The sequence below is a fragment of the Camelus ferus genome, chromosome 6, assembly GCF_009834535.1.
Source record: "Camelus ferus isolate YT-003-E chromosome 6, BCGSAC_Cfer_1.0, whole genome shotgun sequence".
Classification (NCBI taxonomy): Eukaryota; Metazoa; Chordata; class Mammalia; order Artiodactyla; family Camelidae; genus Camelus; species Camelus ferus.
This window is the reverse complement of record NC_045701.1, coordinates 32,544,144-32,572,127: the sequence shown is the minus strand read 5'-3', so window position 1 is coordinate 32,572,127 and position 27,984 is coordinate 32,544,144. Positions and strand designations below refer to the sequence as shown.

The 27,984-nt window shown below is 54.4% G+C and overlaps 4 protein-coding genes across 14 annotated transcripts; 2 read left to right on the top strand and 2 right to left on the bottom strand.

The window, feature by feature from the left end:
• Positions 1 to 183: 183 nt before the first annotated feature.
• TSSK4 (testis specific serine kinase 4) lies at positions 184 to 4,947 on the bottom strand. Of its 5 annotated transcripts, none has more exons than XM_014552289.2 (5): positions 4,810 to 4,947; positions 2,330 to 3,011; positions 1,772 to 1,986; positions 1,018 to 1,399; positions 184 to 565 (listed from the first exon to the last, which is right to left on the bottom strand). In XM_014552289.2, the coding sequence occupies exons 2-5, from the start codon at positions 2,552 to 2,554 to the stop codon at positions 383 to 385; spliced, it is 1,005 nt and encodes a 334-aa protein (XP_014407775.1). In that variant the 5' UTR covers positions 2,555 to 3,011; positions 4,810 to 4,947; the 3' UTR covers positions 184 to 382. The 5 variants fall into 5 exon arrangements, with proteins under 5 accessions (XP_014407775.1, XP_032337658.1, XP_032337657.1 ...); XM_032481767.1 differs by lacking the exon at positions 4,810 to 4,947 and adding an exon at positions 4,085 to 4,525 and having other exon boundaries at positions 184 to 638; positions 1,018 to 1,381; XM_032481766.1 differs by lacking the exon at positions 4,810 to 4,947 and adding an exon at positions 4,085 to 4,525 and having other exon boundaries at positions 1,018 to 1,381.
• TM9SF1 (transmembrane 9 superfamily member 1) lies at positions 4,837 to 10,298 on the top strand. 4 transcript variants are annotated; one of them, XM_032481760.1, is made up of 6 exons: positions 4,837 to 4,970; positions 5,637 to 6,001; positions 6,785 to 7,406; positions 7,702 to 7,887; positions 8,797 to 9,070; positions 9,638 to 10,298. In XM_032481760.1, the coding sequence occupies exons 2-6, from the start codon at positions 5,654 to 5,656 to the stop codon at positions 10,029 to 10,031; spliced, it is 1,824 nt and encodes a 607-aa protein (XP_032337651.1). In that variant the 5' UTR covers positions 4,837 to 4,970; positions 5,637 to 5,653; the 3' UTR covers positions 10,032 to 10,298. The 4 variants fall into 4 exon arrangements, with proteins under 4 accessions (XP_032337651.1, XP_014407700.1, XP_014407704.1 ...); XM_014552214.2 differs by lacking the exon at positions 4,837 to 4,970 and adding an exon at positions 5,189 to 5,349; XM_014552218.2 differs by lacking the exon at positions 4,837 to 4,970 and adding an exon at positions 5,192 to 5,349 and having other exon boundaries at positions 5,622 to 6,001.
• IPO4 (importin 4) lies at positions 10,117 to 19,053 on the top strand. Of its 2 annotated transcripts, XM_032481757.1 has the most exons (30): positions 10,117 to 10,708; positions 10,791 to 10,877; positions 11,006 to 11,085; positions 11,163 to 11,204; positions 11,635 to 11,764; positions 11,853 to 12,032; positions 12,280 to 12,345; positions 12,451 to 12,552; positions 12,639 to 12,722; positions 12,980 to 13,144; positions 13,244 to 13,297; positions 13,439 to 13,548; positions 13,846 to 13,954; positions 14,115 to 14,244; positions 14,433 to 14,546; positions 14,642 to 14,755; positions 14,984 to 15,104; positions 15,239 to 15,350; positions 15,461 to 15,576; positions 15,691 to 15,768; positions 15,845 to 15,902; positions 16,004 to 16,109; positions 16,196 to 16,389; positions 16,536 to 16,577; positions 16,960 to 17,085; positions 17,167 to 17,375; positions 17,482 to 17,614; positions 17,704 to 17,808; positions 18,525 to 18,594; positions 18,719 to 19,053. In XM_032481757.1, exons 1-30 carry the CDS (start codon positions 10,640 to 10,642, stop codon positions 18,847 to 18,849), a joined length of 3,237 nt encoding a protein of 1,078 aa, XP_032337648.1. In that variant the 5' UTR covers positions 10,117 to 10,639; the 3' UTR covers positions 18,850 to 19,053. The 2 variants fall into 2 exon arrangements, with proteins under 2 accessions (XP_032337648.1, XP_032337649.1); XM_032481758.1 differs by lacking the exons at positions 17,482 to 17,614; positions 17,704 to 17,808; positions 18,525 to 18,594; positions 18,719 to 19,053 and having other exon boundaries at positions 10,439 to 10,708; positions 16,940 to 17,085; positions 17,167 to 17,308.
• REC8 (REC8 meiotic recombination protein) lies at positions 19,023 to 26,158 on the bottom strand. 3 transcript variants are annotated; one of them, XM_014552200.2, is made up of 20 exons: positions 24,963 to 26,158; positions 24,635 to 24,771; positions 24,465 to 24,533; positions 24,194 to 24,336; positions 24,033 to 24,108; positions 23,805 to 23,925; positions 22,702 to 22,786; positions 22,292 to 22,371; positions 21,962 to 22,058; positions 21,760 to 21,832; positions 21,603 to 21,676; positions 21,421 to 21,470; positions 20,938 to 21,084; positions 20,588 to 20,654; positions 20,331 to 20,482; positions 20,122 to 20,167; positions 19,792 to 19,858; positions 19,546 to 19,677; positions 19,368 to 19,474; positions 19,023 to 19,262 (listed from the first exon to the last, which is right to left on the bottom strand). In XM_014552200.2, exons 2-20 carry the CDS (start codon positions 24,688 to 24,690, stop codon positions 19,171 to 19,173), a joined length of 1,734 nt encoding a protein of 577 aa, XP_014407686.1. In that variant the 5' UTR covers positions 24,691 to 24,771; positions 24,963 to 26,158; the 3' UTR covers positions 19,023 to 19,170. The 3 variants fall into 3 exon arrangements, with proteins under 3 accessions (XP_014407686.1, XP_032337650.1, XP_014407680.1); XM_032481759.1 differs by having other exon boundaries at positions 21,760 to 22,058; positions 24,963 to 25,472; positions 25,794 to 26,158; XM_014552194.2 differs by having other exon boundaries at positions 21,760 to 22,058.
• Positions 26,159 to 27,984: the final 1,826 nt, after the last annotated feature.

Here is a 27,984-nt window from a genome sequence, read left to right as displayed (position 1 = left end):
GCCTCTGCCCCACTGCTTGAACATTTAGAGTGCACAGAGATATAAAATAATGAGCATGTACTCAGCCAGGATAACGAAGCTTCCCCAAAGCAGGTGTTCATCTGAGCACACCTCCCCGCCTCCCGAACAGGCCACATGCCAGCTACACTGAATTACACTGTTGACTTAACGGCTATCAAGATGACTGGTTATAGGCTCTGGGCAGAAATCCACCTCCTACCCTCAACAGTGTTCCCTGCTAAGCTTCCTCTGAGGAAAGAATGTCTTTGACTCCACCTGATGAAACTAAAACAGAATTAGATTTATTTTTGGTATAAAAGATTTTTAGCCCCAGACCCTCCTGCTGTGCTCTCCTCTCAGCCCCCTCCTCCCTCAGCCTCTTTCAGGTATTGACTGCCAAGGACTGGTGATGATTAGTGTTGCCGGGGGGCTGACACATGGCCTCGAGCAGCCTGATCTCGTGGGTGGGTTGCTCAGGCTGGAACTTGAGAACCCAGGGATCCTTGATGATGTCCAGGATGGTGGCACGCTTGCTGGCTTGGCGTAGGGTCTGGAGGACCAGGTTCTAGGGCAGGGGAGAGAGAGGTCTTGGCTGAGCTGGCCCCCCATTGTGCCACACAGGCAGTGAGCAGCTGGACCTAAGAAAGAAGCAGGATAGCCCATCACACCACTCTGGTGAAAGGGAGGGTGGCCCTGATTTGACCCTTAAAAGCCTCCCGTCTGCTCAGAAAGCTAACACCTTGAGGGGTAAGGGGAGGAGGAGTTCCCTGCGGGGAATCCTTGCAGGATTTCCCTTCTGGCCTAAACAGATAGAGGCTGAAACCTGCTTATCACTCACATCCAAGGTGGGAGCCCAGGGGTTGGCCCTAAAGCCCTCCCCACTATTCTAAGGGAGGGTGAGGGTGCGAGATGGCTCTGGTAGGGGGAGAGCCTCCCCCTGGGCTGGGAGGTCTCGGTTGGGCATTTCCTCCCCGTGGGTCACCCATGAGGCCTCAGCCCCCCTGGGGGAGCCCACACCTTGCATTCCTGGGAGATGGGGTAGTTGGGTGGAAAAGTGACCTCCTTCTGAGTCTCTTTCAGCAGCTTCTTCAGATTGGTGTCATCAAAGGGCAGATGGGCGACCACTAGAGTGTAGAGGATGACGCCCATGCTCCAGGTGTCAGACAGGAAAGGGTTGTAGGGCAGGCCTAGCAAGATCTCCGGGCATGCATAAGCAAAGCTGCCACAGTAGGTCTGGCTGAGGTGGCTAAAGCAGTTCAGTTGGCGGTAGGAAGGGCTACTCCGCACAGGCTGGTTAGAAGGCACCATCTTGGCGAAGCCAAAGTCCGATATCTTCACGTTCTCCCGCTTGTCCAGCAGCAGGTTCTCCAACTTTAAGTCCCTACCAGCAGCAGAAAGGCTGGGGGTCAGGAGAGGGCTTAGTATTAGACCAGGAGCTGAAGGGCCAGAGATGAAAGGCAAAGAGGGAGAGACAGGCCATTATGAGGACAGGAGCAGAGGGAGGAAAGCCTTGGAGTTGTGAGCAGAACCCAAAGAGGAGAGAGGATGGTACCTGAGGACCACTAGGTGCTCACCATCGCTTTTTGCAAAGGGCTCTGCACACAGTAGGCACTTAGTAAGTGTTCTTGACCAGATGATTAAAATAAAGTGGATGAATAGGCCTAGATACTGAGGAGAGAGGTCAGGGAGGAAAAAAGAGCAGAAAATGGGAGATATGCATAAAACCCCTTTGAGAGCCCAGAGGCCTGTGTCCAGGTGGCAGCGCCCTCACCGGTGCACGATGCCCTTGCTGTGCAGGTAGGCGATGGCCAGGGTCATCTGGGAGAACCACTTGCCAGCAAGGGGCTCAGAGCAGGCCCCATAGCGTTGGATCCACTCAAGGACATCACCACCCTGAGCCAACTCCAGAATGATGTACACTCGGGATGTGGTCTCGATGGCCTGATAGAAGTTGATGAGGTTCTTGTGCCGCAGGACCTTCATCACCTGGCCCCGGGAGAGGGACCCATCAAAGCCAGGAAGGGAGAACCCTGACTGCACTCCCAGCCCTCTCCTACTCACTCACTGCTACCTTCTTAGAACTTTGCAACAGGATCAAACCCCAGAGGGCTGGTAGCCTAGGGACAAATCTTATGCTTTGCTCTTTTCCTTTCTGAGGGCCTGGAGGTGAGGTGGAAGGAGGCTGAATTTACATCAAGTAATTTTCCTTATTGCCCAGTGAGTCATTCAGTTATGGTTTGGGGGTTTCCGGCTCCACCCTCTTTTAACCCCTTTCTGAAAAGCCTTAAGCAGCTTGGTACCAGTTCCCTCCTCTAGCCCCCTTTCCCACCTGTATCTCACGGGGCAGGAACTTGTTAAGGTAGTCATCAGAGGCCTTCTTCTTTGAGATCATCTTGACAGCCACCATGACCTTCTGCTTTGTGTAGTAAGCCTCATACACCGTCCCATAGGAGCCATTGCCAATGACCTTGCCTACTTCGTAACCATACTCCTCCATGACAGAGCGGTAGGTCGAGGTGGTTGGTGCTGCTTCCAAGGTGTCTCCCTTCCCCATGGTGTTGGGCTTGCTGAGAGCAGGGAGCTCTGCTACTTAAAAGCCTCTTGTCTGCTCCGAAAGCCAACGCCTTGAGCTGCTGAAGGCTAGGGTACCAAAGTGAAGTTAGTCTTCAGAAGCTCGCCTGTGTAGTCACACAAGTCTGGGATGCTGGGCTCAGCTCTCCACTAGGAACTTGGAGGGGGAAGAAGGGAGAAGCAGTTCTTTCTGTCTTTACTGGCTGTTGTTACTTCTTTCTCCTCTTGGTTACGGAACTCCCCAAGGTCCTATGTTCTGACACATCATAATTCACCTTCTATGCACCACTGGCCACAAGGCTTGAGAAGGAAGTGCAATTTGGAACATTCATTGCTGGAGGCACCTCTGTAATCCGGTGAGACTCCCTCCATGGATCTGGTCCATTTCAACCAGTCACATTTATTGAGCACCTACTCTGTGCCAGGCAGTGTGCTGAGTCCTGGAAGAAGGTAACCAATAAGGCCAGTAGATCACCTGTGCTGCTAGCGTTTAAAATCTAGCACGAGACATCTGAGTGTGAGCATATTACTGAGAACTGCAAGGTATTGTATGTACTCATGGTTAAATTTTGGTTTGCATCAAAATTAGAGCTTGTTAAAAAATACTGATGCCCAGTGACCTCCTTCCCCAAGATCCTAATTTGGTGGGACCCAGGTATCTGTATTTTTAACAAGTTTCTGACTGAATCTGATGCACACCAAGATTTAAGAACCACTGTTGCCAGTTTGTGAACATAACAAAAAGGAGGAGACTCACAGAGAGAGAGAACAAACCAGTGGTTACCGGTGGGGATGAGAGGAGAGGGGCAGTATAGGGTTGGGAGAGGGGCAGTATAGGGTTGGGAGAGTGGGAGGTACAAACTATTCGTGTAAGACAGGCAAAGGATGTATTGTACAACATGAGGAATATAGTGAGTATTTTGTAATAGCTGTAAATGGAAAGCGACCTTTTAAAATTTGTACTAAAAGTTAAAAAAAAAAAATCACTGTTGCAGGAAATAGGGCACCTTTAAGATTAAAAAGAAAAGAAAAAAAAATCCTTGCAGCTGCAGTGTGTAACATGGATCCAAGGGAAGAGGTGACCCAGAGACTAGCAACATGGCTGCCACGGTAATTTAGGTGAGGGGATGGGGCCTGAACCAAGGCAGCATGGAGGGCAATTTGGAGGATAATCGAGACAAAAGCAGAGAAGTCTTGGTGGCACTGAACTTATGGGAGGAGGGGGTTGTTAATTGTGAAAGAGGCCCAGATTTCTGGCTTTAATGACCAGGTGGTTGTAACTTAAAAGTCTCCTCCAAAGCCATTTTCTAAGTTACTTTTCTAATTACAAAATTAATTGATTGTCTAAAAACTCAACCCTGTACTTCCTGGAATCTCACCCCCTCCTCCAGGGAGGAGGGTTGGGTCAGAGAGGGCTGAAGTGAATAAATGAAGGACATTTCAGGCCAGAAGCCACTTGTGATTTTCCACTTTCTTTACCAGGGAAGAGGGAACCTTAAGTCAGGTTCCTTACATGTTGCTTCCAGGTGGCCAAAGGAAGTCAATGCGCCAAGGGCTGATCTCCAGGGGAACTCCCCTAATAGCAGATCCCCTTAAAATAGCTGGGACAGATCAGGGTGAAATTTTCCACAATAATCTGCAATACAAATTAAGAGATGCCCAAACACATACAGATAAATAAGAATAAAAACATAGAGACCAAAGCGTGTCAGGATTTTTTTTTACCTGCATTTAACAATAACAGTGTCAGTCTGATCAACTCACTGGGTAAAAGAGCGAACACCCCATCTCCTTGCGTTCCTCTACACCGGACCTGGCCCAGGCTTGCCTCTACCGCCGGATACAGACGGTCGTTATACGGTCAGGGAGGGCTCCAGTAGAGCCTTGGGAAAATAATTTCATTTACATATTTGGTTTTTGGCGGGAGGCCATTCATGATGGTTGGCAGAGCAACAGGGAGGTGAGAGCCAGACTCTGGCCTAGCACAGCTACGCCCAAAGCCTCACCCCCGCCCGGGTTGGGGGCCTTGAACCGCCTCTCCGGGCTCGGCCTCGGCAGTCGGTGGCGAGTCCCATTGGTTCAGCCGGCAAACGTTTGCGGCGTCCTCTAGGTGTGGGCGCAGCCGCCCCCGGGCTCCGTGTCCTGGGCAGTCACTGGGCGCGGGCAGCGGGCGCTGCTCTCAAACGTCCAACTGCAACCTCCCCGGGGACGGGCGGCTGGACCGGCGCCGACTCTTACCCAAAAAAGGGAGTTTGTGTCCTCGCAGCCAGGCCTCTAACGCAGCTCCTCTCGGGGCAACCCGAGCGTCGGAGCGGCCAAGACCGCGGGGGAGTGGCCCTCTCTAGGCTGCAGAAGAGCTTTCCGCCGACCTGAGGGCCCGGCGGGTGAAGGCGGAAGTGGTAAGACTGACGTGTCCTGAGCTGCCCTAGCGATCGCCGGGAGGGCCCCCCGCGGGGCGACGGGCGAGCCTCGCCTCGCGGCGTCTTCAGAGTTGGGCCAGGCCTCCAGTGGTAGAAAGCTCTTCAGGGAGCACTGAAGTGAGCCGGGCGCGGTGTCTTGCGGTGTGACCGCAGCCTCTGCGATCAGGCACCACCGTGGCCAGCCCTCGGGAGGTCGGTCGTCAGGTCCTCTCCAGGTCCCAAGCTAGCGCGCCGCTCTGAGGGAGACCCCGGCAGGAGTGCAAGGGCGGCTACGGGGCCGCAGAGGCCGCTGGCGCCTCCTCGGCCAGCCCTTCCCGGGCGGAGAGCACCTCGGGGTTGCCGCGGGAAGGTGCCGGAGGTGCGAGGCCGCGTGGAGTTGCCATGGAAACGAGCTGGGGTGCACGGGGAGGCCCCGGGCTGGCGGGCTGCCAGAGGGGGGAACCCTAGGTTGAGAGGACTAGAGCAGAGGGGGAGCCCATTGTTCGGGCTAGAGAGATGGTGTGGTGTGGCAGTGGGGAGGTGGCCTCAGGGAGGATCGGAAAGGCCAAGGGGAGGCATTGGAGCCATCAGGCTTCAGTTCGAAGGACCTGACCTGGGGTGTCATTTGATCCCTGGTTCCCATAACCTCAGAACTCCCCCAAACAGGTTCCGCTGCGTTAAGGATGACAGTTCTAGGGCACCCTCGAAGTTGGAGCTGCTGGTGGTTACTACTCCTGCTGCTGCTTCTGCTGGGCACAGGACGTGAGCCAGGGGTGGAAGGTGTGACACACTACAAGGCCGGCGACCCTGTCATTCTATATGTCAACAAAGTGGGACCTTACCACAACCCTCAGGAGACTTACCACTACTATCAGCTTCCAGTTTGCAGCCCTGAGAAGATACGCCACAAAAGCCTTAGCCTGGGTGAAGTTCTGGATGGGGATCGGATGGCTGAGTCTTTGTACGAGATCCGCTTTCGGGAGAATGTGGAGAAGAGAATTCTGTGCCACATGCAGCTCAGTCCTGCACAGGTCAGCCTCTCCATGTTGACTAGAATTAGCCCTCCCTCCCAGGGAGTAGTAACAGTGCCTTACGTTTATAGTTTTCAAAGCAACTTTATGGAAGTGATTTGATTTGATTCTAACTACAACCCCACGTGGCAGGTAGGGCAGATAGTATTGTTTGCATTCAGTTGTTAAACGTGCTTGCTCAGAAGTAACTTTTCCAAGACATGAATAGTAAATTGCACAGCTGATAGTAGAGCCCAGGGCTCCTGACTCCAAGCTTGTCCGTTGGTAGTGAGGTGCCAACTGCCACTCCTACATAGTCATTTTTTTCCATTCCTACCTCTTGGCTCATGTTTAACTGTCTCCTTTACAGTCTACCTAATTTTCCCAGTGATGCTTTTTTCTTCAGTGATTCCCATCTTAGGGCACTTTTCCTTAGTCTACTTCAGAACTTCTTACACCTTGCCTCTCTTTTTCTAGGTCTTAACCCTGTCAAGTCATACTTGCTTATTTCGGAGAATCCCAGCATACTAGGGTCTAACCCACTGGTTCTCAACAGGGGGCAGTTTTGTCTCCCAAGAGACTTTTGGCAATGTCTGGGGATATTTTTGTTCTATTAGAGGGTGCTACTGACATCTAGTGAGAAGCCAGGGGTGGAGCATCTGACAATGCACAGGACAGTCCCCCACAAGTTATCCAGCCCAAAATGTCAGTAGTGCTGAGGTTGAAACCCTTCTCTAATCCAGTGGCTGGGGAGGCCTGGCGAGGCCTTTCGAGGCCTGTCTGACTCCTGACTTGTTTTTGTAGGTGGAACAGCTGCGCCAGGCCATTGAAGAACTCTACTACTTTGAATTTGTGGTGGATGACTTGCCAATCCGGGGCTTTGTGGGCTACATGGAGGAGAGTGGCTTCCTGCCTCACAGCCACAAGATAGGACTCTGGACCCATTTGGACTTCCACTTAGAATTCCATGGAGATCGAATTATATTTGCCAATGTCTCAGTGCGGGATGTCAAGCCCCACAGTTTAGATGGGTTACGACCTGATGAATTCCTAGGCCTCACCCACACCTACAGCGTGCGCTGGTCTGAGACTTCAGTCGAGCGTCGGAGTGACAGGCGCCGTGGTGACGACGGTGGTTTCTTTCCCCGAACACTGGAAATCCACTGGTTGTCCATCATCAATTCCATGGTGCTTGTGTTTTTACTGGTGGGCTTTGTGGCTGTCATTCTCATGCGTGTGCTTCGGAATGACCTGGCTCGGTACAACTTGGATGAGGAGACAACCTCTGGAGGGTCTGGTGATGACTTTGACCAAGGTGACAATGGCTGGAAAATTATCCATACAGATGTCTTCCGCTTCCCTCCATACCGTGGTCTGCTCTGTGCTGTGCTTGGTGTGGGTGCCCAGTTCCTGGCCCTTGGCACTGGTGAGGTGATAAAAATTAATCTGGGATTTCTCTCAAGGGGTACAACTAAGTAGGTGGTTTGTTCAGAAAAGATATGCTGATCTTGTCTTCTGTCCAAGGTGAGGGGCAGACCTAAGGGGTGGGATGGCTCTAGCAAGGATGAGTATATTCTATTGTGGGCTTTCTGGACAACAGAATTGGGGGATATTGTTTTGCTGGAGGCCCTGGGTCTGGGAGAAAAGCGGCTGATTCTTCTGAAATTGCCAGAAGAGGGACAGGGGAGACCTAACATGGGCTTTCCACTACCACCCTGCAGGCATTATTGTCATGGCGCTGCTGGGCATGTTCAATGTGCACCGTCACGGGGCCATTAACTCAGCAGCCATCTTGTTGTATGCCCTGACTTGCTGCATCTCTGGCTACGTGTCCAGCCACTTCTACCGGCAGATCGGAGGCGAGCGTTGGGTGTGGAACATCATTCTCACCACCAGTCTCTTCTCTGGTGAGGACTGCCCTTGCCCTGGTGGGCCGATTCAGGGACTTAGAACACGTTGTGGAACCCGAGATAGAGTCAGATTAAGGCAATGAAAATAGACAAAAGAAACAATAAGAAAACCATTGAAAAGACAGAAACGCATTTTTTGCATAAACATTATTAAGCCCTTACTATGTGCTAGGCAATGTGATAAACACTTGACAGGCTATCATCTCGTTTAATCTTCACACTGACTGTAGGAAGCAGGTAATATTATCCCCATTTTACAGATGAGGAAGTTGAACTTCAGACTGGTTAGGTAACTTGCGTGAGATTATACTCCTAAAAAGCAGCAAATGAGGTTTCAGACCTAGGCAGTCAAACTCTAGAGCCTCTATTCTCAACCATTACACTGAAGTAACACTCTTGAATTTATTTTTTGACACTCCTTTTTCTTTTCGCCCCCTAGCTTTTTTTATTTTGGAAGTGGGCTACCCGACTCTAGCCTTTCAAGCCAGCTTGTCCTTTCAAAGGCAGTAGTAGTTTGTAATCTGAACCTTTTGTGTTTCCAACCCCATATGTCTTCTATTCCATCACATTTATGTTTGAACCAGGGCTTTCTGAAAACGGCCTTAATTCAAAGGAATGTCTCACACTAGGAATCTCCAATGCTATAGCAGGACAGGCCCTTGGAGGCAGGTGGATTTGTGTCACTCTTAGGTCATTATGTAACGACTTGCCTTGATCCTTAATAATGATAATGGATAGGTGAGGAGATTTCGGTAAGCCAAGGAACAAGGAATGAGACACGAAAGGGTGGAGTTGGCCTGGGAGCAGGATGTTTCATTCCTCACCCCTTTAGGTCCAGTCTGATTAAGTGCGTCCAGGCATGTAGCTCCCAGTGCTGACCCTCCCTCTGGGGGCCCATCCCTGCAGTGCCTTTCTTCCTCACGTGGAGTGTGGTGAACTCCGTGCATTGGGCCAATGGTTCAACACAGGCTCTGCCAGCCACCACCATCCTGCTGCTTCTGACGGTTTGGCTGCTGGTCGGCTTTCCCCTCACTGTCATTGGAGGCATCTTCGGGAAGAACAACGCTAGCCCCTTTGACGCACCTTGTCGCACCAAGAACATCGCCCGGGAAATTCCGCCCCAGCCCTGGTACAAGTCTACTCTGGTCCACATGACTGTTGGAGGCTTCCTGCCTTTCAGGTATCCTCTCTTTATTCCATGGCATCACTTTCAGGTTCCTGACCTTAACTTTTCCCTTCTGTGCTCACCCTGTACCCTAACACAACGTCAGAAATAATCCCTGGTTCAGCTATACCATTAAGAGATCACTAAGTGGTTCCTCCTTTCTCCAAGCAGGACTGAGCTTGAATCAGTTCAAGTATCAGGTGTCTCACTTGTAAAGCTCTCCAGAGACACTGCTGCTTTCACCGTCTTCCTGGTTTCTGAATTTAGCAACACCATGTGGGGCCTGAAGCTCATTTGATTGCTCAGTCTGTTGAGTACCTCTTAGTGCCAGGCAAATACAGTGGAAAATAAAACAGACAAGATCCCTGCTCTCAACTTTCTGAAGATGTTCTTGAAGTGAGAGCAGCTAATCATAGGTAAAAGAATTCCCATCAAGCCAGGAACTCCAGGGCAGGGAGTAGAATGGGCCCACTTTCCACAGTGATGCTGTAACATGGAGGGGTGGTGGCTGGATTTTGGCCTGACCACTGTGCTGGCAACGCACAGCCCTTTAATGCTATGTATCGTGTCTTCTCTTCACAGTGCCATCTCTGTGGAGCTCTACTACATCTTTGCCACAGTATGGGGTCGGGAGCAGTACACTTTGTATGGCATCCTCTTCTTCGTCTTCGCCATCCTGCTGAGTGTGGGGGCTTGCATCTCCATTGCACTCACCTACTTCCAGTTGTCTGGCGAGGATTACCGCTGGTGGTGGCGATCTGTGCTGAGTGTTGGCTCCACTGGGCTCTTCATCTTCTTCTATTCAGTTTTCTACTATGCTCGGCGCTCCAACATGTCAGGGGCGGTCCAGACAGTAGAGTTCTTTGGCTACTCCTTACTCACTGGATATGTCTTCTTCCTCATGCTGGGCACCATCTCCTTTTTTTCTTCCCTAAAGTTCATCCGTTATATCTATGTTAACCTCAAGATGGACTGAGTTTTGAATGGCAAAACTATTGTTCTTGTCTCCCTTTCTTTACGCCCCATTGATCTCTTACCACATCTCTTCTGATTGAGTGACGGAGTTGTGTGATGGCTTTGTTGTCTTCCCCTTTGCCCTTTGGGCCTTCCTTCCCCAGAGGGCCTGGAAATTACAAATCTCTATTATATAAGGAGTATATATTTGAACTTTTTAAGTTGCCTTTAGCTTGGGTCCTGATTTTTCTTTTTACAATACCAAAATAAAATTTATTAAGAAAAAGGATCCTGTATTTGGAGGGTTTGGTCTGGATATAGGAACTCGTGTCCTGCCGTTAAGGGCACTGTCCCATAGTAATGTACGGAATGTACGGAACTCGAACTCTCCCCGGAACTTGGGAACTGTCGGCTCTGGGAACCTATATTACCGGGGCTCTGTTTCCGCGGCTCAGCCGGAGCTCAGCCCAACGGAAATAGCCGGGCCCGAGCTCGGTGTGAAGCGAGTTGAATCACCCTGGCGACGGGAGAGGCGCGGAGCAACGCCCTTTCCGCCGGAAGTGGGTTACAGAACCTCCACGTGCTGTCCCTCCCCCCTCCCGGCCCCACAGCGGCGGCTCAGCTGCTGCCATGGAGCCCGCCGGCCTGGAACAGATCCTGCGGGAGCTGCTGCTGCCGGACACCGAGCGCATCCGCCGGGTACGGGGCAGGCGGGAACGGGCCGGAGTGAACGGGGGGTGTTGCGGGAAAGGCTTGACACTGACCCCCCAGCCTCCCCCAGGCCACCGAGCAGCTCCAGACCGCTCTTCGAGACCCCGCCGCCCTGCCCGCGCTCTGCGACCTTTTGGCCTCAGCGGGCGACCCTCAGGTGAAGCTCCTGCCCCTTGCCACTGAGCGTCCCATAGTACGCCATTGGTCAGGCCCCAGTTCCTGCCCCCGGCGGCCCACTCATCACCTTCCTGCCCTGACCCTCACATGCCCGGTTCCTTATCCCAGATCCGCCAGTTCGCGGCTGTGCTGACCCGCAGACGACTGAGCACCTGCTGGCGGCGGCTGGCGGCGGAGCAACGGGAGAGGTGGGCTGGGCCAGGGGCGGGGCGGGGCCAGGCTGAGGCGGCTCTTGGGTACCAAACGTCTGCCACCTGTGTTCCAGCATCAAGTCCCTGGTCCTGACGGTCCTCCAGAGAGAGACAGAGTAAGTGCCTACCTGCCTCCTCTCCGGGTCCTAACTGACTCCAGACTGATACCTTCCCGGGATTTCTGCCTTTTTCAGCGCCAGGCTGGGACTTGGGGATCAGGGGCTTCAGTTCTAGACCAAGAATGGAGGAAGAATTCTCAGGCTGTGTTAAAGACTAAAGTTCTTGAGAGTGGGCTGTGATGGTCTCCCAAACACAAGTCAGAAGAATGGGAGTGAAATTGAGTATGAGTGAGGTCAGAACTTACCAGATTGCACATCCACGATGCTGCCAGTTTCCCTCTGAGCTGCTGTTTTATGTGTCCCAACTTGGCAGAGACCCTCTGCCCACGGAGGTTTCTCTCCTGGCCATCCAACAGAGGTAGGGCCATCGTGTGCAGGGGAGGGTACTGGAGGGTGATTAGGGGTGGGGAATCTCTCCTGTTCGCAGGCATTCTGTGAGACTTAGCCTGGCCCAGCTCTCAGCCACCATTTTTCGAAAGGAAGGCCTGGAGGCCTGGCCTCAGCTCATGCAGCTTCTTCAGCACAGTACACACAGCCCCCGCATCCCAGAGAGAGAGGTACTATCACGTGGTTGGTGGGAGGAAGGGATCTGGAAGCTGGACAGAGCATGTAAGCTTCTCTCTCTCAACCCCAACTCCTGGGCAGATGGGGCTTTTGCTGCTAAGTGTGCTGGTGACCTCCCGGCCCGAGGCCTTCCGACCACACCACCGGGAGCTTCTTCGGCTTCTGAATGAGACCCTTGGTGAGGTGGGCTCTCCTGGGCTCCTCTTTTATTCCCTGCGCACCCTGACCACAATGGCCCCTTACCTCGGCACTGACGATGTGGTGAGCTATGGGCCCTCACCTTCCCTGGCTCCCTGTCCTCGGGCTTTCATGTCCTCACCCTTGCGGGATGCAGAGCTATTTCAGACACTTTCTCTGCTTGTCCTGCCTAGCAATTGCGAGGGGAACCTGTGGGTGGCTGTGTGTGGGCTCCCCCGATGTCCAGACTTCAAGAAAGCTGCCAGTTTCTGGAGCTTGGGATTAGGCTACATCGTACTCTCTGTGATTCAGCTCATTCTGTGTCCTCCAGCCTCTTGCTCGAATGTTGGTGCCTAAGCTCATCATGGCTGTGCAGAGTCTGATCCCTGTAGATGAGGTGAGGACATTTGGATAGGAGCTCTGTTGGAGGGAAAGTACAGAAGCAATCGGCTTGGTCCACTGAAGAAGAGGATAGTAACCCTATGACTTTCCTGTCTGGCAGGCAAAGGCCTGTGAGGCTGTGGAAGCCCTGGATGAATTGCTGGAGTCAGAGGTGCCTATCATCACCTCCCACCTCTCAGAGGTCCTCACATTCTGCCTGGAGGTGAGCCCAGGGTCGGCACCATCCCTGCTGCTTGTTCTACTGGGAGTTTCCTTGCCTATTTCTGAGTCTCACTGGTCTCCGGGCAGGTGGCTAGAAACGTGGCCCTGGGTGATGCAGTACGTGTGCGTATTCTCTGCTGCCTCACTTTCTTGGTTAAAGTCAAGAGCAAGGTGAGTGCCCTCTGACGCCCATCACCCCATCCCCATCTCTGTCCTTTATCTCACTCCCGGGGCTTTCTGTCCATCTCAGGGTGTCTAAAGTACCATAGCCAAGATGTTCAAGACTTGATCTGGACTCAGCCCAGCTCTTGGCTGGGGGATTGGGAATCTCCGGCTGGACCCCCTGTGGCCTGAACGGCTGGAATTTTTAATGTGAATCCATCTTCGGAGCAGATTCTCAGGGAGCCCATTCTGCCCTCCCTCTTCAGGCCTTACTGAAAAATCGTCTCCTGCCACCCTTGCTGCACACCCTCTTCCCCATTATGGCTGCCGAGCCCCCACTGGGCCAGCTGGATCCTGAGGACCAGGATTCGGAGGAGGAAGAGCTGGAGATTGGGCTGGTGGGGGAGACACCCAAGCACTTTGCTGTACAGGTGGGATGTGGGAGAGGGCCTGGGGACAGGGTGTTAGGTGGTTAGGGGAGGTTGAGGGGCAGAGGTGGAGTTCAGCAAAGTCTCCCTGTTCTTTTGCAGGTCGTGGACATGTTGGCACTCCATTTGCCCCCTGAGAAGCTCTGTCCCCTGCTGGTAAGTGTGACTCTTACCCCTAGGTTTGCGTAGTCCCCTGAGGCTGAGGATGTTTGTGTCCTGGTAGGTGTGGAGGCCTGTTGCTGCATGACCAGGCAGGCTCGTGCTGGGGTTTCAGGAGAGCGCCATCTCCTTTCCTAGATGCCCATGCTGGAAGAGGCCTTGAGGAGTGAGAGCCCCTACCAACGCAAGGCTGGTCTCCTGGTGCTGGCGGTGCTGTCTGATGGAGCTGGTGACCATATCAGACAGAGGTATTTATTCCCCTGTCCTGGAGTGAGGATGGGCCGTGGGGAGGGGGACCACACCACCCACAGCAGTGCTGGTCTGTTTGTTGTTTAAGCCTAATTATCAATAGCATCTTCTTGTTGCTCTCATACGCATCCTGGTTTAGAAAATAAATGGCTACCCCAGCTATAGGGACCAGTGAGTGGTGCTCACCATCTGGTGACAGAAAGCTGGGTTTTCCTAGGGGAAACAGGAGAATGGCTTGGCCTAGGGCTCTCGGATCCTGCCTGTCAGTCTGCATCTTCTTGTCCCGCCCCATCCAGGCTGCTGCCCCCACTGCTGCAGGTTGTGTGCAAGAGCCTGGAGGATCCGTCGCAGGTTGTACGCAATGCTGCACTGTTCGCTCTGGGCCAGTTCTCAGAGAACCTACAGGTCAGCAAGGCCAAATTTGGGCAGCCACCATTTCAAAGTTCCCGCCTGTCCCAGGGACCAGCCCCCCAGCTTCATCTTCTCAGGCATCCCTGCTGCCCTCAACACTTTGGCGTGTGCCCTGCAGTTGAGCTGACTCAGGCCCCCTTTTTCCTTCCCCCAGCCCCACATCAGCAGCTACTCCGGTGAGGTGATGCCACTGCTCCTCGCCTACCTGAAGTCAGTGCCTCCTGGGCACACACACCACCTGGCCAAGGCCTGCTATGCCCTAGAGAATTTTGTGGAGAATCTAGGTAGTGATGACATTTGGGGGTACGAGGGAGGGGACGGGGCTGTAGTCTTGGCTGAAGGGGGCAGGATGTGCTGCTCCCGGAACCACTGCCTGTGGTGGGGAGTGGGATGTGGTGGGCCCGCAAGGAGGGTCAGCCTGGAGGCAAGTAGGAGACCTAGGTTGGTTGTTAGCGAGCTGCCTTTCCCATAGGACCTAAAGTACAGCCCTACCTTCCGGAGCTCATGGAGTGTATGCTGCAGCCTCTAAGGGAACCCAGCAGCTCTCGGGCCAAGGAGCTGGCTGTGAGCGCCCTGGGGGCCATTGGTGAGTTGGAGGCAGGAGCATGGGGTTCATCTGGTGCCTATGGCATGTGATCCTTGCTCACCCTCCAGCTCTGATTCTGTCCTGCTGCCCTGCAGCCACAGCTGCCCAGGACTCCATGCTGCCCTACTTCCTCACCATTATGGAGCACCTGCGGGAGTTCCTGCTGACAGGCCACGAGGACCTTCAGCCTGTGCGGATCCAGAGCTTGGGTGAGTGAGGAGCTCCCAGGTGGGCTTCCCAGTGCCAGGGAAGGGCGGATGCCCAGAGAAGATCGCCCCTGAGCAGCACAGGTGTCTTCCTCCCCTCCACACTGTAGCTAGGAGTAGGAGTGGTTTCTAAACTCACCCTAGCTGCCACCTCTGGTCCCCTGGGCCTTGGCCCGACTCACCTCTGGCCTAGCTCCACATTGCTGTGCTAACCAAGCCCCTCCCCCACAGAGACGCTTGGGGTGCTGGCTCGAGCAGTGGGGGAGCCCATGAGGCCCCTGGCTGAGGAATGCTGCCAGCTGGGGCTGGGCCTGTGCGACCAGGTAGACGACCCTGACTTGCGGCGGTGCACGTAAGTGAGCCCTCACCCTGCTGTGCCCCTACCCCACCTGAGTCCTCTGGTTCTGGACCAGGGGTTCCCTGGGCTCCCCACTCCTGTCTAGATACTGCCGACAGGATTGTAGAGCTTCCACCTGCCTCCGCCAGGTACAGCCTGTTTGCAGCCTTATCGGGGCTGATGGGTGAGAGCCTAGCGCCCCACCTGCCACAAATCACCACACTCATGCTGTCGTCACTGCGTTCCACTGAGGGCGTTGTGGTGAGCCGAGAGCAGATGGGCCCAGCGAGACTGGGGAGGCCAGCCCTGGGATGGGGTCTCTCTCCTGGGCCCAGTTGAGCCAGACTCCCTGCTGTGCCTCTCCTGTCCAGCCTCAGTATGATGGAAGCAGCGCCTTCCTCCTGTTTGATGACGAGAGCGATGGGGAGGAAGAGGAGGAGCTCATGGACGAGGAGGAGGAGGAGGAGGAGGACTCAGAGATCTCAGGGTGTGGAGGGGTGCCTGCCGTTCTGGTCGGAGGAATCCTGGTTTAGATGATGGCCCAGGGTCAGCTGTGCTCCTACTGGTACCCGATCACTGCTGTATCCCCTCTTTACTCCAGGTATAGCGTGGAAAATGCCTTCTTCGATGAGAAGGAAGACACCTGTGCTGCCTTGGGGGAGATCTCTGTGAACGCCAGGTGAGCCTTGGCCTATCCCCGGCACTGGGAGCCCCTGCTAGGAACCCCTTCCCCATGGCCCTGTGTCTGTCTACAGTGTGGCCTTCCTTCCCTACATGGAGACTGTCTTCGAAGAAGTGTTCAGACTATTGGAGGTGAGTGGGCTGGTGGGCGGAGGGGTGGGGGTCAGAGGGCTAGGGGCCCTGTGTTCGCCCTGTACCCAGCAGGCACATCCTGCCCCCTCCTCGTGCCGCAGTGCCCTAACCTGAATGTGCGGAAGGCAGCCCATGAGGCCCTGGGTCAGTTCTGCTGCGCGCTGCACAAAGCCTGTCAAAGCTGCCCCTCGGAACCCAACACTGCTGGTGAGATGCGGGTACTGGGTCCTCTGGAAGCAGAGGGGTTGGGGAGGGGCAGGCCTGGTCAGAGCTTCAGCCGATCATGTCCCCAGCTCTGCAGGCCGCCCTGGCCCGGGTGGTGCCGTCCTACATGCAGGCAGTGCACGGGGAGCGGGAGCGCCAGGTGGTGATGGCCGTGCTGGAGGCCCTGACGGTGGTGCTGCGTGGCTGTGGGAGCCTCACGCTGCAGCCCCCTGGGCGTCTGGCTGAGCTCTGCAGTGTGCTCAAGGCTGTGCTGCAGAGGAAGGTGAGCGGGGCTTGCAGGGTGAAGAGGTGGCCCAGGCCCAAGTGGGGATAGCCAGAGGTCACCTATCTGGCTTCCCCCTTCCTCTACCCCTGGGAAGGAGAAGGGGCAGGAGAGCCCAGGCTGAGCTGAGCTCCCCTTCCCCGCAGACAGCCTGTCAGGACACCGATGAGGAAGACGAGGAAGACCAGGTGAGAGCTGTGGGTGGAAACTGGGACCAGAGAGTCTCCACAGGGCAGGGCAGACCGTGTGCTTGGGCTTGGCCTGGGGGTACTAGGGCTGCTGAAAGATTGGTCAGTGGCTTTGGATGACCAATGCTGCTCCTAAATTAGTAGGGATTTAAGGAAGGCTTCCTGGAGGTGGGGATTCAGGGCAGGCTTGGACTGATAAGTGAGAGTGAGAGGACCTAGAGAAAAATCTGGGCTGCAAACAAGCCCAGCCTGGGAGGCGCTGATCCTGTCAACCAGGGGCAGCCCCCAGGGGGACCACCTGTGGCAGTGGAGGAGCATGGTGAGAGGTGCCCCCAGTCTCAGAGCTGGCCCTGGTACTCCAGCTCCCAACCTGGCCCCACAGGCTGAATATGATGCCATGTTGCTCGAGCACGCTGGTGAGGCCATCCCCGCACTGGCAGCTGCAGCGGGAGGAGATGCCTTTGCCCCTTTCTTTGCCGGCTTCCTGCCATTATTGCTCTGCAAGATGGTGAGTGCTCTGTCCCCTGGCTTTGAACCCCATGCGCCCTGCACCCAGCCCTAGGCTGACATGCACTTCTCCCCCTACCAGAAACAGGGCTGCACAGTAGCTGAGAAGTCCTTTGCGGTGGGGACGCTGGCGGAGTCCATTCAGAGCCTGGGTGCTGCCTCGGCTCAGTTTGTGTCCCGACTGCTTCCTGTGCTGTTGAGCAGCGCCCGGGAGGCAGACCCCGAAGTGCGGAGCAATGCCATCTTTGGGCTGGGTGTGCTGGTGGAGCACGGGGGCCGCCCTGCCCAGGAGTATCCTCAGCTTGCAGGAAGGAGCCGGGGTTGGGTAGGGTGGGTGTCCCTGGGACTTGGGATGGGAAAGTTCTTTCCATGTGCCTGTTCCTTGACTGGGGACCAGACACTTCCCCAAGCTGCTGGGGCTCCTGCTGCCCCTCCTGGCGCGGGAGCGCCACGATCGTGTCCGTGACAACATCTGTGGGGCACTCGCCCGCCTGCTGATGGCCAGTCCCACAAGGAAACCAGAGCCCCAGGTGAGGGGTCGGGGCATCAGGCAGGGTCGGGAACCCGAGGAGGGTGTGAAATGCGCATGGCTAGGGGCCAAAGTCATGTCTGCGTCCAGGTGCTGGCTGCCCTATTGCACGCCCTGCCACTGAAGGAGGACTTGGAGGAGTGGGTCACCATAGGGCACCTCTTCAGCTTCCTGTACCAGAGCAGCCCTGACCAGGTAACGCCAATGCTGGGGCCCTTGGAGGGAAGCTTGATGCTCCAGTCTCAAGGACAGGCAGAGTTGGCATCGGTTAAAGCTGCTCTTTGCTTTCTCATTGGTCTGCAAGGCTTGGTAGCCAGGCCTGTAATGGGAGAGGAGGGGCTTCCTCTCGACACGTAGCATTTTTCCTCTGAGAGGCTCTGTCTTACCTGGCCATTTCCACTCTCTGATCTGAGCCAGAAGTCACAGCTTTCCTGGGCTGATTGCTTAGATCAGGACTCTTTCAGATTGTGCTCCATGGAGCCTGTGGACTCTGGCCACCCCACCATCTATTTGAATCAGAGCAGCTCTGCTTTCTGAATGAGATTTGTCTGCACCAAGTGACTAGCTTTGGACTCATGCTCCAGTGTTCCTGTTTCCATTACCTCTGTCTTGCACCTTTGGAAACTACTGTGTTGGTGGAGCTCCTGGGTGTGTGGGCTTCTTTTGGTCTTGAGGCCAGGATTTCAGGTGTCTTTGGTCACAATCCCACCCTCTCAAAAAAAAGGAAAGAAAAAAGGACTATTTCCACTCCATTTCATGGGTCCTTCTCATGTTTCACAGTTTAGGATGTCTGAATCAGTATTAAGCTCAGATGGCCCCACTGGGAGACCGCCTCTCCTGGGCTCCTACCACCTACCCCAGTGCTGGGGCCCAGCAGTGCTTCTGCCCCTGAGCTGGCCCTTTTCCCACAGGTTGTAGATGTGGCTCCCGAGCTCCTGCGCATTTACAGCCTCATTCTGGCCAAGAACAAGATCCCACCAGGTGAGGGTGGCAGTCGTGGGAGGGTTGTGGGGAGAGCAGAGGAGCAGGGCTTCAGAGGGCCTGGGGCAGCTAGGAGTTGGGGGCCAGCCCTCCCCAGGTTTCTCCCTCTTCACTCTCCACCCAGACACCAAGGCGGCACTGCTGCTTCTCCTGACGTTCTTGGCCAAACAGCACACCGACAGCTTCCATTCGGCACTGGGTTCCCTGCCTGGCGACAAGGCCCAGGAGCTCCAGGCCGTCCTGGGCCTCACCTAGACTACGGGGTGCAGCTGGGCCAGAGAGGACAGAGCCCACCCAGGCCCAGCTCTCAGCCCAGCTCCAGCTTATGCCTTAACAAAGATTCTGAGCCTGGGCCTCATACCCACTTGGAGTCTCAGCCCTACTCGCTGCCTTGTGCTGTGGGACAATACAGTGTCATGACACCAGGCTGTAATAAAGGCAGTTTATTTTCTGCTTGAACAGTAGCTCTGAGAACAGGAAGGACAGAGATGCCTGTTCATAATGAGGCAGGCAGGGCCTAGTGAGGCAGGACCTAGTTTTACGCAGTCAGTTTCCTGACCGCTTTGTAAATGAGCTCTAACCGCTGTGGAATCGGGGCCCCGGCTGGATCAGGAGGCGCCCGTATGGCTTCTCTTGTTTCACACGAAGGATCTCCTGTGCGGCAAGCACTGGTGAAGAGGGGAGGAGAAGGCTGGTGAGAGGGAGTCCCTGTGGCAGTCTCTGGCCAGTGTGTCCGCTCCCCAGCCCCGCATGGGCACACGAGCCCAGCTCACCCAGCAGCATGTAGAAGACTCGGGCAGCCATCCTGCGGGGACTGAGAGGCGGCACCAGGCTGCTGAAGTCAGGCTCTCTGTTGGCCTGCAGCTCCAGTGCTACTGCCCTGTGGAGATCAAGGACCATTGGCCGAGGCTCCGGCCCAGGCCACCCACCGCGGCCCACCCTCCCTGGTACCTGTGCACGGCCTCCAGCGAGAGCAGCTCAGGCTCCAGTGGCAGCGGCACAGGCATCTCCACAGGCACCTCGGGGAGTTCAGGCACCACAGGCAACACAGGGGGCTCCGGCTGCTCCACCTCAGCCCAGGCCCTAGGACATGGCAGTGAGGTACAGCAGGGCAAGGGCGGCTGTGAGGGTGATGAGGGCCCACCCCTTCAGCCACCTCCCCAACCTGGCCAGGCTCGCGGGCCAGGTCCTGCTTACCACCGCTCTTCTGGGGGGACGAGGCTGACGCGGGCCCTCTCCTCCTCAGCCGCTTCTAGGGAGATCTCTGTCCGAGGGGAGAGGGAGGTCCTGAGCGGGTTTGTCTGCATCTAGGCAGTCAGGCCCTAGGGGCCACCTGGTCAAACTGGGTGCCAGAGCTGTGCAGTGACTCGTTAAAAGTACCGGGGGCAGGGGATGGGTTGGTGGGGGTTACTGAAGACACTCAGTGTGTGCTCTCGTGTTAAAACGCTTTGATGAGAGCTGTTAGCAGTTGGGGACCGGTTCCCTGGGATTGTGCTGGCCTCCACCATCCCTTTTCCAGGTGCTTACCTGACACCATGAGGGGCCCACTGGGCTCCAGGGCCTCCCTCAGGGCCTGGGGATGAAAGAAAGAGAACTAAGACCCCAAGCTTCCATGAGCATGGGGGGCGGGGTTCGAGCAGCCCTGCTCAGTCCTGGTGCTCGCGTGGAAAGAAGCAGCAGCCCTGGAGCCGGGCAGAGCAGATGGTCTTTTCGGGAAGGAGTGAAGATACAGTTACCTCAATATCACTTGGAGTTTCAGCCTTTCTCCTTTCCTCCTCGGCTGCGGCCTCCTCTTCGGCCTCCTTGGGCGGCCTTCGCCTGAGTGCTGTCGGGGGTGGCTGGGCAGAGTGGGTCCAGAAAGCCAGCAGCTCTGGGGGCAGCGGGGCAGCTGAGGGTAGCAGGCAGCAGGGAGAGGGTTTGAGGCGTGAGGAACACCAACAGCGAGGAACATGGGTTCAGAGGATCCCACACACCAGCTCCCACCACTCCTCACGGTGAGTCGGGGTTCGGAACAGCTCGGCAGGGCTTGTGATCATCCTCTCAGGAGGCTGCACCTTCGGCTACGTGGTGGGGAAGGCCGGAAGCCCAGTTAGGAAGGAGCCATTGCCCCTTCCTCACCTGCAAAGTCTTGTTCCAAGGCCTTTGGCCTTCCAATTCTCAGGCTCCTGTCCCTGCCCACTCTGCTTATTGCTAAAGGGACGACTCAGCCGGTCCCTTGGATGTGACAGGCAGGGTCACAAAGTGGTGTGTGGGCAAACCCCCACCATGTGCACTTTGGAGACTTTAGAAGGCCCAGCGTGCACTTGCCTCCCTCTGTCCCCCCTGAGCCTGGGCTACACTCACACACTCCCAGCAGTGGGCTCTGGTTTGCAGTTGTTCCTGGAATTTCTCCCGGGAGATCTGGGTCTCCTTGTCCCAGAATAACAGCTGGCGGCGGCGGCGGCGAGCAGGTGGGGCCCCCGGAGGTGGGGGGCCTGGGGGCCTCCTCCGCTGAATGAGGAGGGGAGGCAGGGGCAAGGCTACCCTTTACTCCTTTTCCTGTCGTTCTTGTGGACTGCAAACAGGCCCCACACTCCCGCCCCTAGAGGTGCCCTGGGAGAGGGCTTGGGTGGGGCCTCCGGGAGCGGGTGCAGCTCCCGCCCTGAATGAGGTGTCCATCTGGGAAGTGCAAGCTGGATAGAATGGGGCATGGGCAGGGGCACCTTTTGCTCATTGGCATAAAGGCCTGTGGAAGCTAGTGGTGGCCTTGGGCTTAGGGAAACTAAAAATCGGTGAGCAGCTCTGGGAGGGGAGGGCCAAGAGAAGGCAGCTTGGAAGGGTACTCACCTCTGGGCTTGGTGGGGCTGGCAGACGCAGCTCCAGCGGGGGGGTCACCTCTGCAACAACACTCAAGGTCCTGGCTCTGCCCCGCAGCCTTTACTCTCAAAGCCACCCAGTCAAGAAGCTAGAGGGTCCTTTCTTCAGCAAGTTGGACCCCCAGGAAGGACCCAGGCATAGCGGATACTCACCAGGAAGTGGGGCCCTGGGCTCCCAGACTGGCAGCTTCGGCTCCTCGGGGACCGGGACCCGGCCTGGAAGTACCCTGAGGGGAAGTGGGCAAGCAAAATGAAGACACTCCCCCTCCCAGCAGTGACCCGTACCTGGTCTGGGGGTTCCTGCCCTTACTCTGCAAGAGCTAGAGGTGAGGGTGGGGGAACTGCGATCTCCTCCTCTGGGGCCCGGAGCTCCTCCTTGGCCTCTGCAGAGAGAGGATCAGGGCTCAGAACACAGAAGAGAAGAGATGGGAGCATGGCCCAGGCCCAGACTGCCTGTGCGGAGGCCTGACCATCCAGCGCTGGGTAGGCCCTACCTTCCCGGACAGGCCTACCCAGCCGACGACGTTCCTCTAACAAGATGGCTTCGTCTTCCTCAGCAATCAGCAGGTCCAAGTCTCGGCGGCTGATCTCTGGGAGGTCTTTTTCACCCTGTCAGAAGAGGAAGAAAAAGGAGAAGGGGCTCAATTCCACTTCTGTTTGAGAGGCACATGCCACAAGGCCGGGCTGGGCCAAGGGAGCCCAGGGGTGCTTGGGGCCAGGGGCAGGGGTGGGGGAATGGAGGCAGAGAAGGCAGGACTCCGGGGGCAGAGAGAAGTGGATGCAGGGGGCTAGGCCACCAGAAGCAAGACCTGGGCCTTGGTCTCTGCAGGGGGACAGCTCACCTCGATTTGCAGCATACGTATGGGTTCCTCCTCCAGGATCGTGATGGCTTCGGGAGACACCACAGTGACCGGAATCCTGTCTGCAGGGGCAGGGAAGTCACACCAGCCCCTCTGCTTCTTTCTGAGTTCCCATACCCATGTGGTAAGGCAAAAGCATGGACTCTGGAGTCAGCTCAATCTAGGTTCTTAGTCAGACCCTGGCAAGCTGACCCAGGATACATTGCTTAACCACTATGGGCTGCACTTTCCTCATCTGTAAAATGGGAAGGACTCCAGTTGCACAGGACTCATGTGAGACAGTTATGCAGTTATACACACACGGCCTGGCTCCTGAGAGAAGCTCAAAGGGAGTTATTTCTATAGCTCTTGGCTCTTTGCCTCTCACCAGAAGGATGTCTCTCTCTGCTCACCTGGCTTCCTGGGCTCTGTAGGGACTTCAGGAGGAATCTCCTCAAGAACTCTCTCTGGGGTCACAGCCTCTAAGAGGTGTCGAATCTTTGGGAAGGGATTGGGGACAAGAGATAGGGTTCAGCTTCAGCCCCCGAATTCCCCGCTTTCATAGCCCTAGTCAGACAGTGGACAGTGATACCCCTAAATGCCCGATTCTGTGGCACTGACACTAGTATGCAGTGAACCCACTCACTATCTGGTTTCCTTTCCTCCTTTTCCTGCCCCCACCCAATTATCTAGTCTGTGTCAACTTGTCTGTGAAAGAAGTACTACATCCTTATGTCAGGTGTTGTGGGGGACAGAGGGAACAGGAAATGTTCTTGATGTTAAGGAGTGTATGGTCTAGTGGGGAGACGAATAGTATATGACCCCAGCCAGAGTCAACACTAAGGATAAAACATGACCCAAGTGATGTGCTCAGTTCCAGAACAACATTTGATTCTGGCTAAGAGTGGGATAAAGGCTTCATGGGAAAGGGTAGCATTTGAGTGAAGTCTGTAAAAGAATGAGGAGTGATCATTAAGGGCTAGGGAAATAGCTCAAACAGAAAAGTAAATGTGGTATCTTTGGGACATAGGGGCCAGACTGGTGTTTGGGAGCCAAAGATGCCCAGGGGATGCGCTGAGAGGATGTCTGGGGATGGCTCCCTCTGGGCCAGGACACGGAGAGCCTTAAATGTTAGTATTTTGTTTGTAGTGAGGAACCACTGGCAACGTCTTTGAAGAAAGGGGGTAACACTGTCTAAGCTGTAGTGGTATTAGAAATGGATGGACAAGAACATGGGTAAGGAAACCTGGTGCTGAGAGACACCAGGGTCTGGATTAAGGCTTCAACTGTGGGAATAGCATGGAGAAGAGTGGCGACAAGAGCTGCCTCTAGGTTGGTCCTGAATAGGGAAGTGTAGCAGGCTTGTCTGGATGGGTCCCCCATGACAGTCGCCCTGCGCCAACTCCTATGGGGCAGAGCTGTAGCAGGTTCCTGCCCTTCCCTGAACAACTGGCACAGGAACAGCACACCCCTCTGCAGTGTCCACTCATCAGGTGTCCCAGGGGATGAGACCTACCTGAGGGATATTGAAGGGACTGGGGAGTCTGGGATCCACAGACATCATCCCAAAAAAAGGGTCTGGAGCTTCTTCCAGAGTCTCCATCATGGCCAGGTGGTTAGGAAGCAGCAGGCTGGGTCTGAGGGAGAATGTGAGCTATCAAGTACTGAGGCCAAGATGGGCTGAGGTCAAGCAGGAAGGCTCCCTGCCAAAGGCTGGTGGTTCCAGTCCCCAGAGGATACTCACAGTTCAGTCTCCACCATATCAATGCGAATCTGCAGCTGGGCCCGGTGCAGGCGCTCCAGGATGTGCTGGATGTCCTCTGCGGGCAGGGAGGGTAAGGTAGAGCGCCAGCCCAGGCCAGGGACCCTCCGCTCTGCCCTGCCTCGAAGCCTTCCCAGCCTTACCTACGAGGTACTGGCATTGTTGAAAGTAGACCCGGATGATGCCGATTTGGAGTTGGGCTGACAGATAGAGGGAGAAGCGGGGCCTCGGCAGACTGGGCAGCGGGGGCTCCACGCGTACCAGCACATAATTGAGGATTTCCTCGCTGGGGAAACAGCACGCCCTGATCACCCACTGCGTCAAGGACCAGCCCCACAGCCCAGCCCGGCCTGGCCCAGTCCATCCCCTGACCCACCCTGGCCCCAGGCCGCTCCTCCCTTCCCTGGGCCTTACCAGGTCTTCACCACATTCACCTTCAGGTATTCACGCTTCACCAACCGGCTGCCGCGCGTGGCTGCCAGCCTGGAGGGAGGAAGTGGGGTGAGGATGGAGAGGGGAGCCCTTCAGCTGGGATCCCTGGGTGTCCCTCCTGGCTTGCCCACCCTGGCCCGGCCAGCCCTTACCAGATGGTGGCGAAGCAGCCGGTGTGGCGCTGGAGCACGTTGGGATAGTAGAACATGGTCCCTCTGGGCTTTCACTTGTCTCCACCGCTCTTGGATCTCAGTCCGACGAAGCCTTCAGGGCACGGGATTTCCTAATACTGACAGAGAGAAGGATGCAGCAGAGCGGGTGGACCCATAGAATGCCAAACAAATGAACCGATAAACAATGGGTGGATAAATGATTAAGGGAATAAGTAAATGGAGATGTAGCCTGGATACACAGGAGTTGGGACACCTTCTCCGTCAGCCCTGAGCTGGTTCACGCAATGCCTGGGTGTTTTGAACTTACTGGAGGTTGCCGGGTTGAGTTTCAAGTCGGAGATGCAGAGCTTCACGCTGGGAGGCCTGCGCTGCGATCCAGTTCAGGTCCCCACGGAGAACAGGTGTCCTCCTCAGAGATGCTGGGCTCCTGGCCTTTGCACAGCTTTGGCTCCTGCCGTCGCGGGCGGGTCCCCCTCCAGCAGGGCTAGATCCTACTGCAGGGAGAGAGTGCCCGGGGGGCTCTGCGCCTCGTTCCTCATTAGATAGCGGCCCCCAGAGCAGCCAATGAAGAACAGGGCTCAGCCGGGGGGCGCTCGTTCCAGGGCGCGCCAAGTAGCAGGCCCTGTGTTCTAGGCAATAGGGGTCTCCCGAGGCAGGCAGCGAACCAATGGGAAGAACCCTGCGTGGCCGGGGGGCCATTGTGAGGTGTCCTGACCAATAGGCTCTCGTCCTCGCCTCGGTAACAGCGGGTCCTCGGAGGCGCTTCTCTGCAGACCAATGAGCGGGGAGCAAACCCCAGGCTTCCCCTGCAGTGAGCCTGGTAACAAAGGCGCTTCAACTAGCCCGGGAGGTCGGGTCATCCTGGGGACAACCGCCAGGCCCTCTTCTGGGCGCCTGACCTGAGTTTAGACCTTGTTCTCCACCCCCACCCCCACCTCGAATCCCACCGAGTAGCGGTTGATCCGCTTTTGCGCCCAGCCTAGGGCCTAGGGTGAGCTGTGGAGATAGAAGCCGTGGGAGGCGGCCTTGGAGCCGTCACAGACTGATGCGGAGTAAGTCAGATCTCATAGGAAGCAGTGAGAGGACTTGCCGAGTCATTTCCTAAACCTGAACAATTTAGGTTGTGGGCATTTCTCACCTGGCTGTTTTCCAGTTGTGAATGTTCTCCTGGCTGAAACAGACTTTTGCTTTGTTGGGCACAGAGCATACTTCTCAGCATACAAAAGCCGTTTGTCTCAAACATTTCTTTGTGTAGCATAAGTTGTATGGTTGCAGTCACAAATATCCTGAATTTCCCCATGCCTCCTGCCTTTGCACAGCCATTTCTCTGGCCTAGAATGTCCTTCCCAGCCTCGACTCCAGGGCATGCTTTGCCTCTTTAAGACTCAGCTCTTCACATCATACACAAAAATAAACTCAAAATGACTTAAAAACTTAAATGTAAGACAGGACACCATAAAACTCCTAGAAGAAAACATAGGCAAAACATTATCTGACATAAATCTTAGCAATACTTCCTTAGATCAGTCTCCTAAGGCAAAAGAAATAAAAGCAAAAATAAACAGGTAGGACTTAATCAAACTTACAAGCTTTTGCACAGCAAAGGAAACCCCCAAAATGAAAAGGCAACCTACAGACTGGGAGGTTTTGCAATAATGCAACCAACAAGGGCTTAATTTCCAAAATATACAGGCAGCTCTTACAACTCAATATCAAAAAAACAAAAAACTCAATCAAAAAATGGGCAGAAAATCTAAATAGACGTTTCTCCAAAGATGTACAGATGGCCAACAGGCACATGAAAAGATGCTCAACATTGCTAATTATTAGAGAAATGCCAATCAAAACTACAATGAGGTATCACCTCATATCAGTAGACTGGCCATCAAAAAAATCTACAAATACTGCAATTTAAAAAATAATAAAATTTTTTTAAAAAGTAAAATTTAATATTAGTCTACAAATAATAAATGCTAGAGAGACTGTGGAGAAAAGGAAACCCTCCTATACTGTTGGTGCGAATGTAAATTGGTACAGCCACTATGGAAAATAGTATGGAGGTTTCTTAAAAAACTAAAAATAGATTTACCATATGATCCAGCAATCCCCCTCCTGGGTATATATGCAGAAAAGACAAAGACTAATTCAAAGAGATACATGCACCTCAATGTTCATAGCAGCACTATTTCCAGTAGCCAAGACATGGAAGCAACCTAAGTGTCCATCAACAGATGAATGGATAAAGAATATGTGGCATATTGACACACACACACACACACAAACACACATACACACACACCGGAATATTACTCAGCCACAAAAAATGAAATCCCATCCATTTACAGCAACATGGACGGACCCAGAGATTATCATACTAAGTGAAGTAAGTCAGACAAAGACAAACATTGTATATCACTTATATGTGGAATCTAAAAAAATAATACAAATGAACTTATAAAATAAGAACTGACTCAAAGACAGAAAACAAACTAATGGTTCCCAGGGGAAAGAGAGTGAGGGAGGGATAAACTGGGAGTATAGGATTAACAGATACACACCACTACATGTAAAATAGATAACCAAGGATTTACTGTATAGCACAAGGAAATATATTCAATATCTTGCAATAACCTATAATGGAAAAGAATCTGAAAAAGACTCCATATACATATATATGTATATATATATACTGGAAATTAAGACACTACTGTAAAATTTTTTTTTGTTTTTTTTGGTTAGGGTCAGGATTAGGTGATAGGGTTAGTTTTAGGGTTAGGGGTTAGGGTTAGGTTTAAGGTCAGTTAGGGTTAGGGGTTAGGGTTAGAGTTAAGGGATAGGGTTATGTTTAGGGGTAAGGGTTTAGGTTAGGTTCAGTTTTAGGGTTAGGGTTAGGCCTCGGGATAGGTTTAAGGTAGTGTTAGGTTTAGGGCCAAGTCTCCACAATATTGTAAATCAACAGTAGTTCAGTTTAAAAAAAAAACTCAGCACTTTTTACAGCTGAGCTGACCCTATTTTGTTTTTTCAATCTAAGAACTCTGGACACTTGGGTCTTATTTTTTCCATTAGTGCCTGAAACTTAGCTCCGCAAGTATTTGTCAAATGAAGTGCGATTGCCCTAAATTTACAATCACAGAGTATCAAATCTGAAAGGGATTTCCAAACCTAGTCCAAGCTTTTGCCTTTACAGATGAGAAAACAGGGGCCTGTATAGACTGTTTCTCCCAGACCACACACTAGGCTGTCCTAGTCACAGCCTGGTTGGGAACTCTGCTCTCTTGAATTCCAGTGTTCCCTGTCCCTATTCCACAGAGCTTGGCTAAACTGACTTC

What these genes read in the sequence shown, in the direction of transcription:
- TSSK4 (XM_014552289.2), bottom strand. Translation starts at nt 2,554, where the DNA reads ATGGGGAAGGGAGACACCTTGGAAGCAGCACCAACCACCTCGACCTAC. An exon ending in TCCTGCCCCGTGAGATACAG is followed by an intron (nt 1,987 to 2,329) that starts GTGGGAAAGGGG and finishes TCCCGGGGCCAG; the next exon opens with GTGATGAAGGTCCTGCGGCA. An exon ending in CCATCTCCCAGGAATGCAAG is followed by an intron (nt 566 to 1,017) that starts GTGTGGGCTCCC and finishes CCCCTGCCCTAG; the next exon opens with AACCTGGTCCTCCAGACCCT.
- TM9SF1 (XM_014552207.2), top strand. An exon ending in CACCACCAGTCTCTTCTCTG is followed by an intron (nt 7,888 to 8,796) that starts GTGAGGACTGCC and finishes CCATCCCTGCAG; the next exon opens with TGCCTTTCTTCCTCACGTGG. An exon ending in GGAGGCTTCCTGCCTTTCAG is followed by an intron (nt 9,071 to 9,637) that starts GTATCCTCTCTT and finishes TTCTCTTCACAG; the next exon opens with TGCCATCTCTGTGGAGCTCT.
- IPO4 (XM_032481757.1), top strand. Translation starts at nt 10,640, where the DNA reads ATGGAGCCCGCCGGCCTGGAACAGATCCTGCGGGAGCTGCTGCTGCCG. An exon ending in ACCTCGGCACTGACGATGTG is followed by an intron (nt 12,033 to 12,279) that starts GTGAGCTATGGG and finishes TGTGTCCTCCAG; the next exon opens with CCTCTTGCTCGAATGTTGGT. An exon ending in CAAGGAAACCAGAGCCCCAG is followed by an intron (nt 17,615 to 17,703) that starts GTGAGGGGTCGG and finishes GTCTGCGTCCAG; the next exon opens with GTGCTGGCTGCCCTATTGCA.
- REC8 (XM_014552194.2), bottom strand. Translation starts at nt 24,690, where the DNA reads ATGTTCTACTATCCCAACGTGCTCCAGCGCCACACCGGCTGCTTCGCC. An exon ending in ACAATGCCAGTACCTCGTAG is followed by an intron (nt 24,109 to 24,193) that starts GTAAGGCTGGGA and finishes CCCTGCCCGCAG; the next exon opens with AGGACATCCAGCACATCCTG. An exon ending in AGTCTTCTACATGCTGCTGG is followed by an intron (nt 19,263 to 19,367) that starts GTGAGCTGGGCT and finishes CCTCTTCACCAG; the next exon opens with TGCTTGCCGCACAGGAGATC.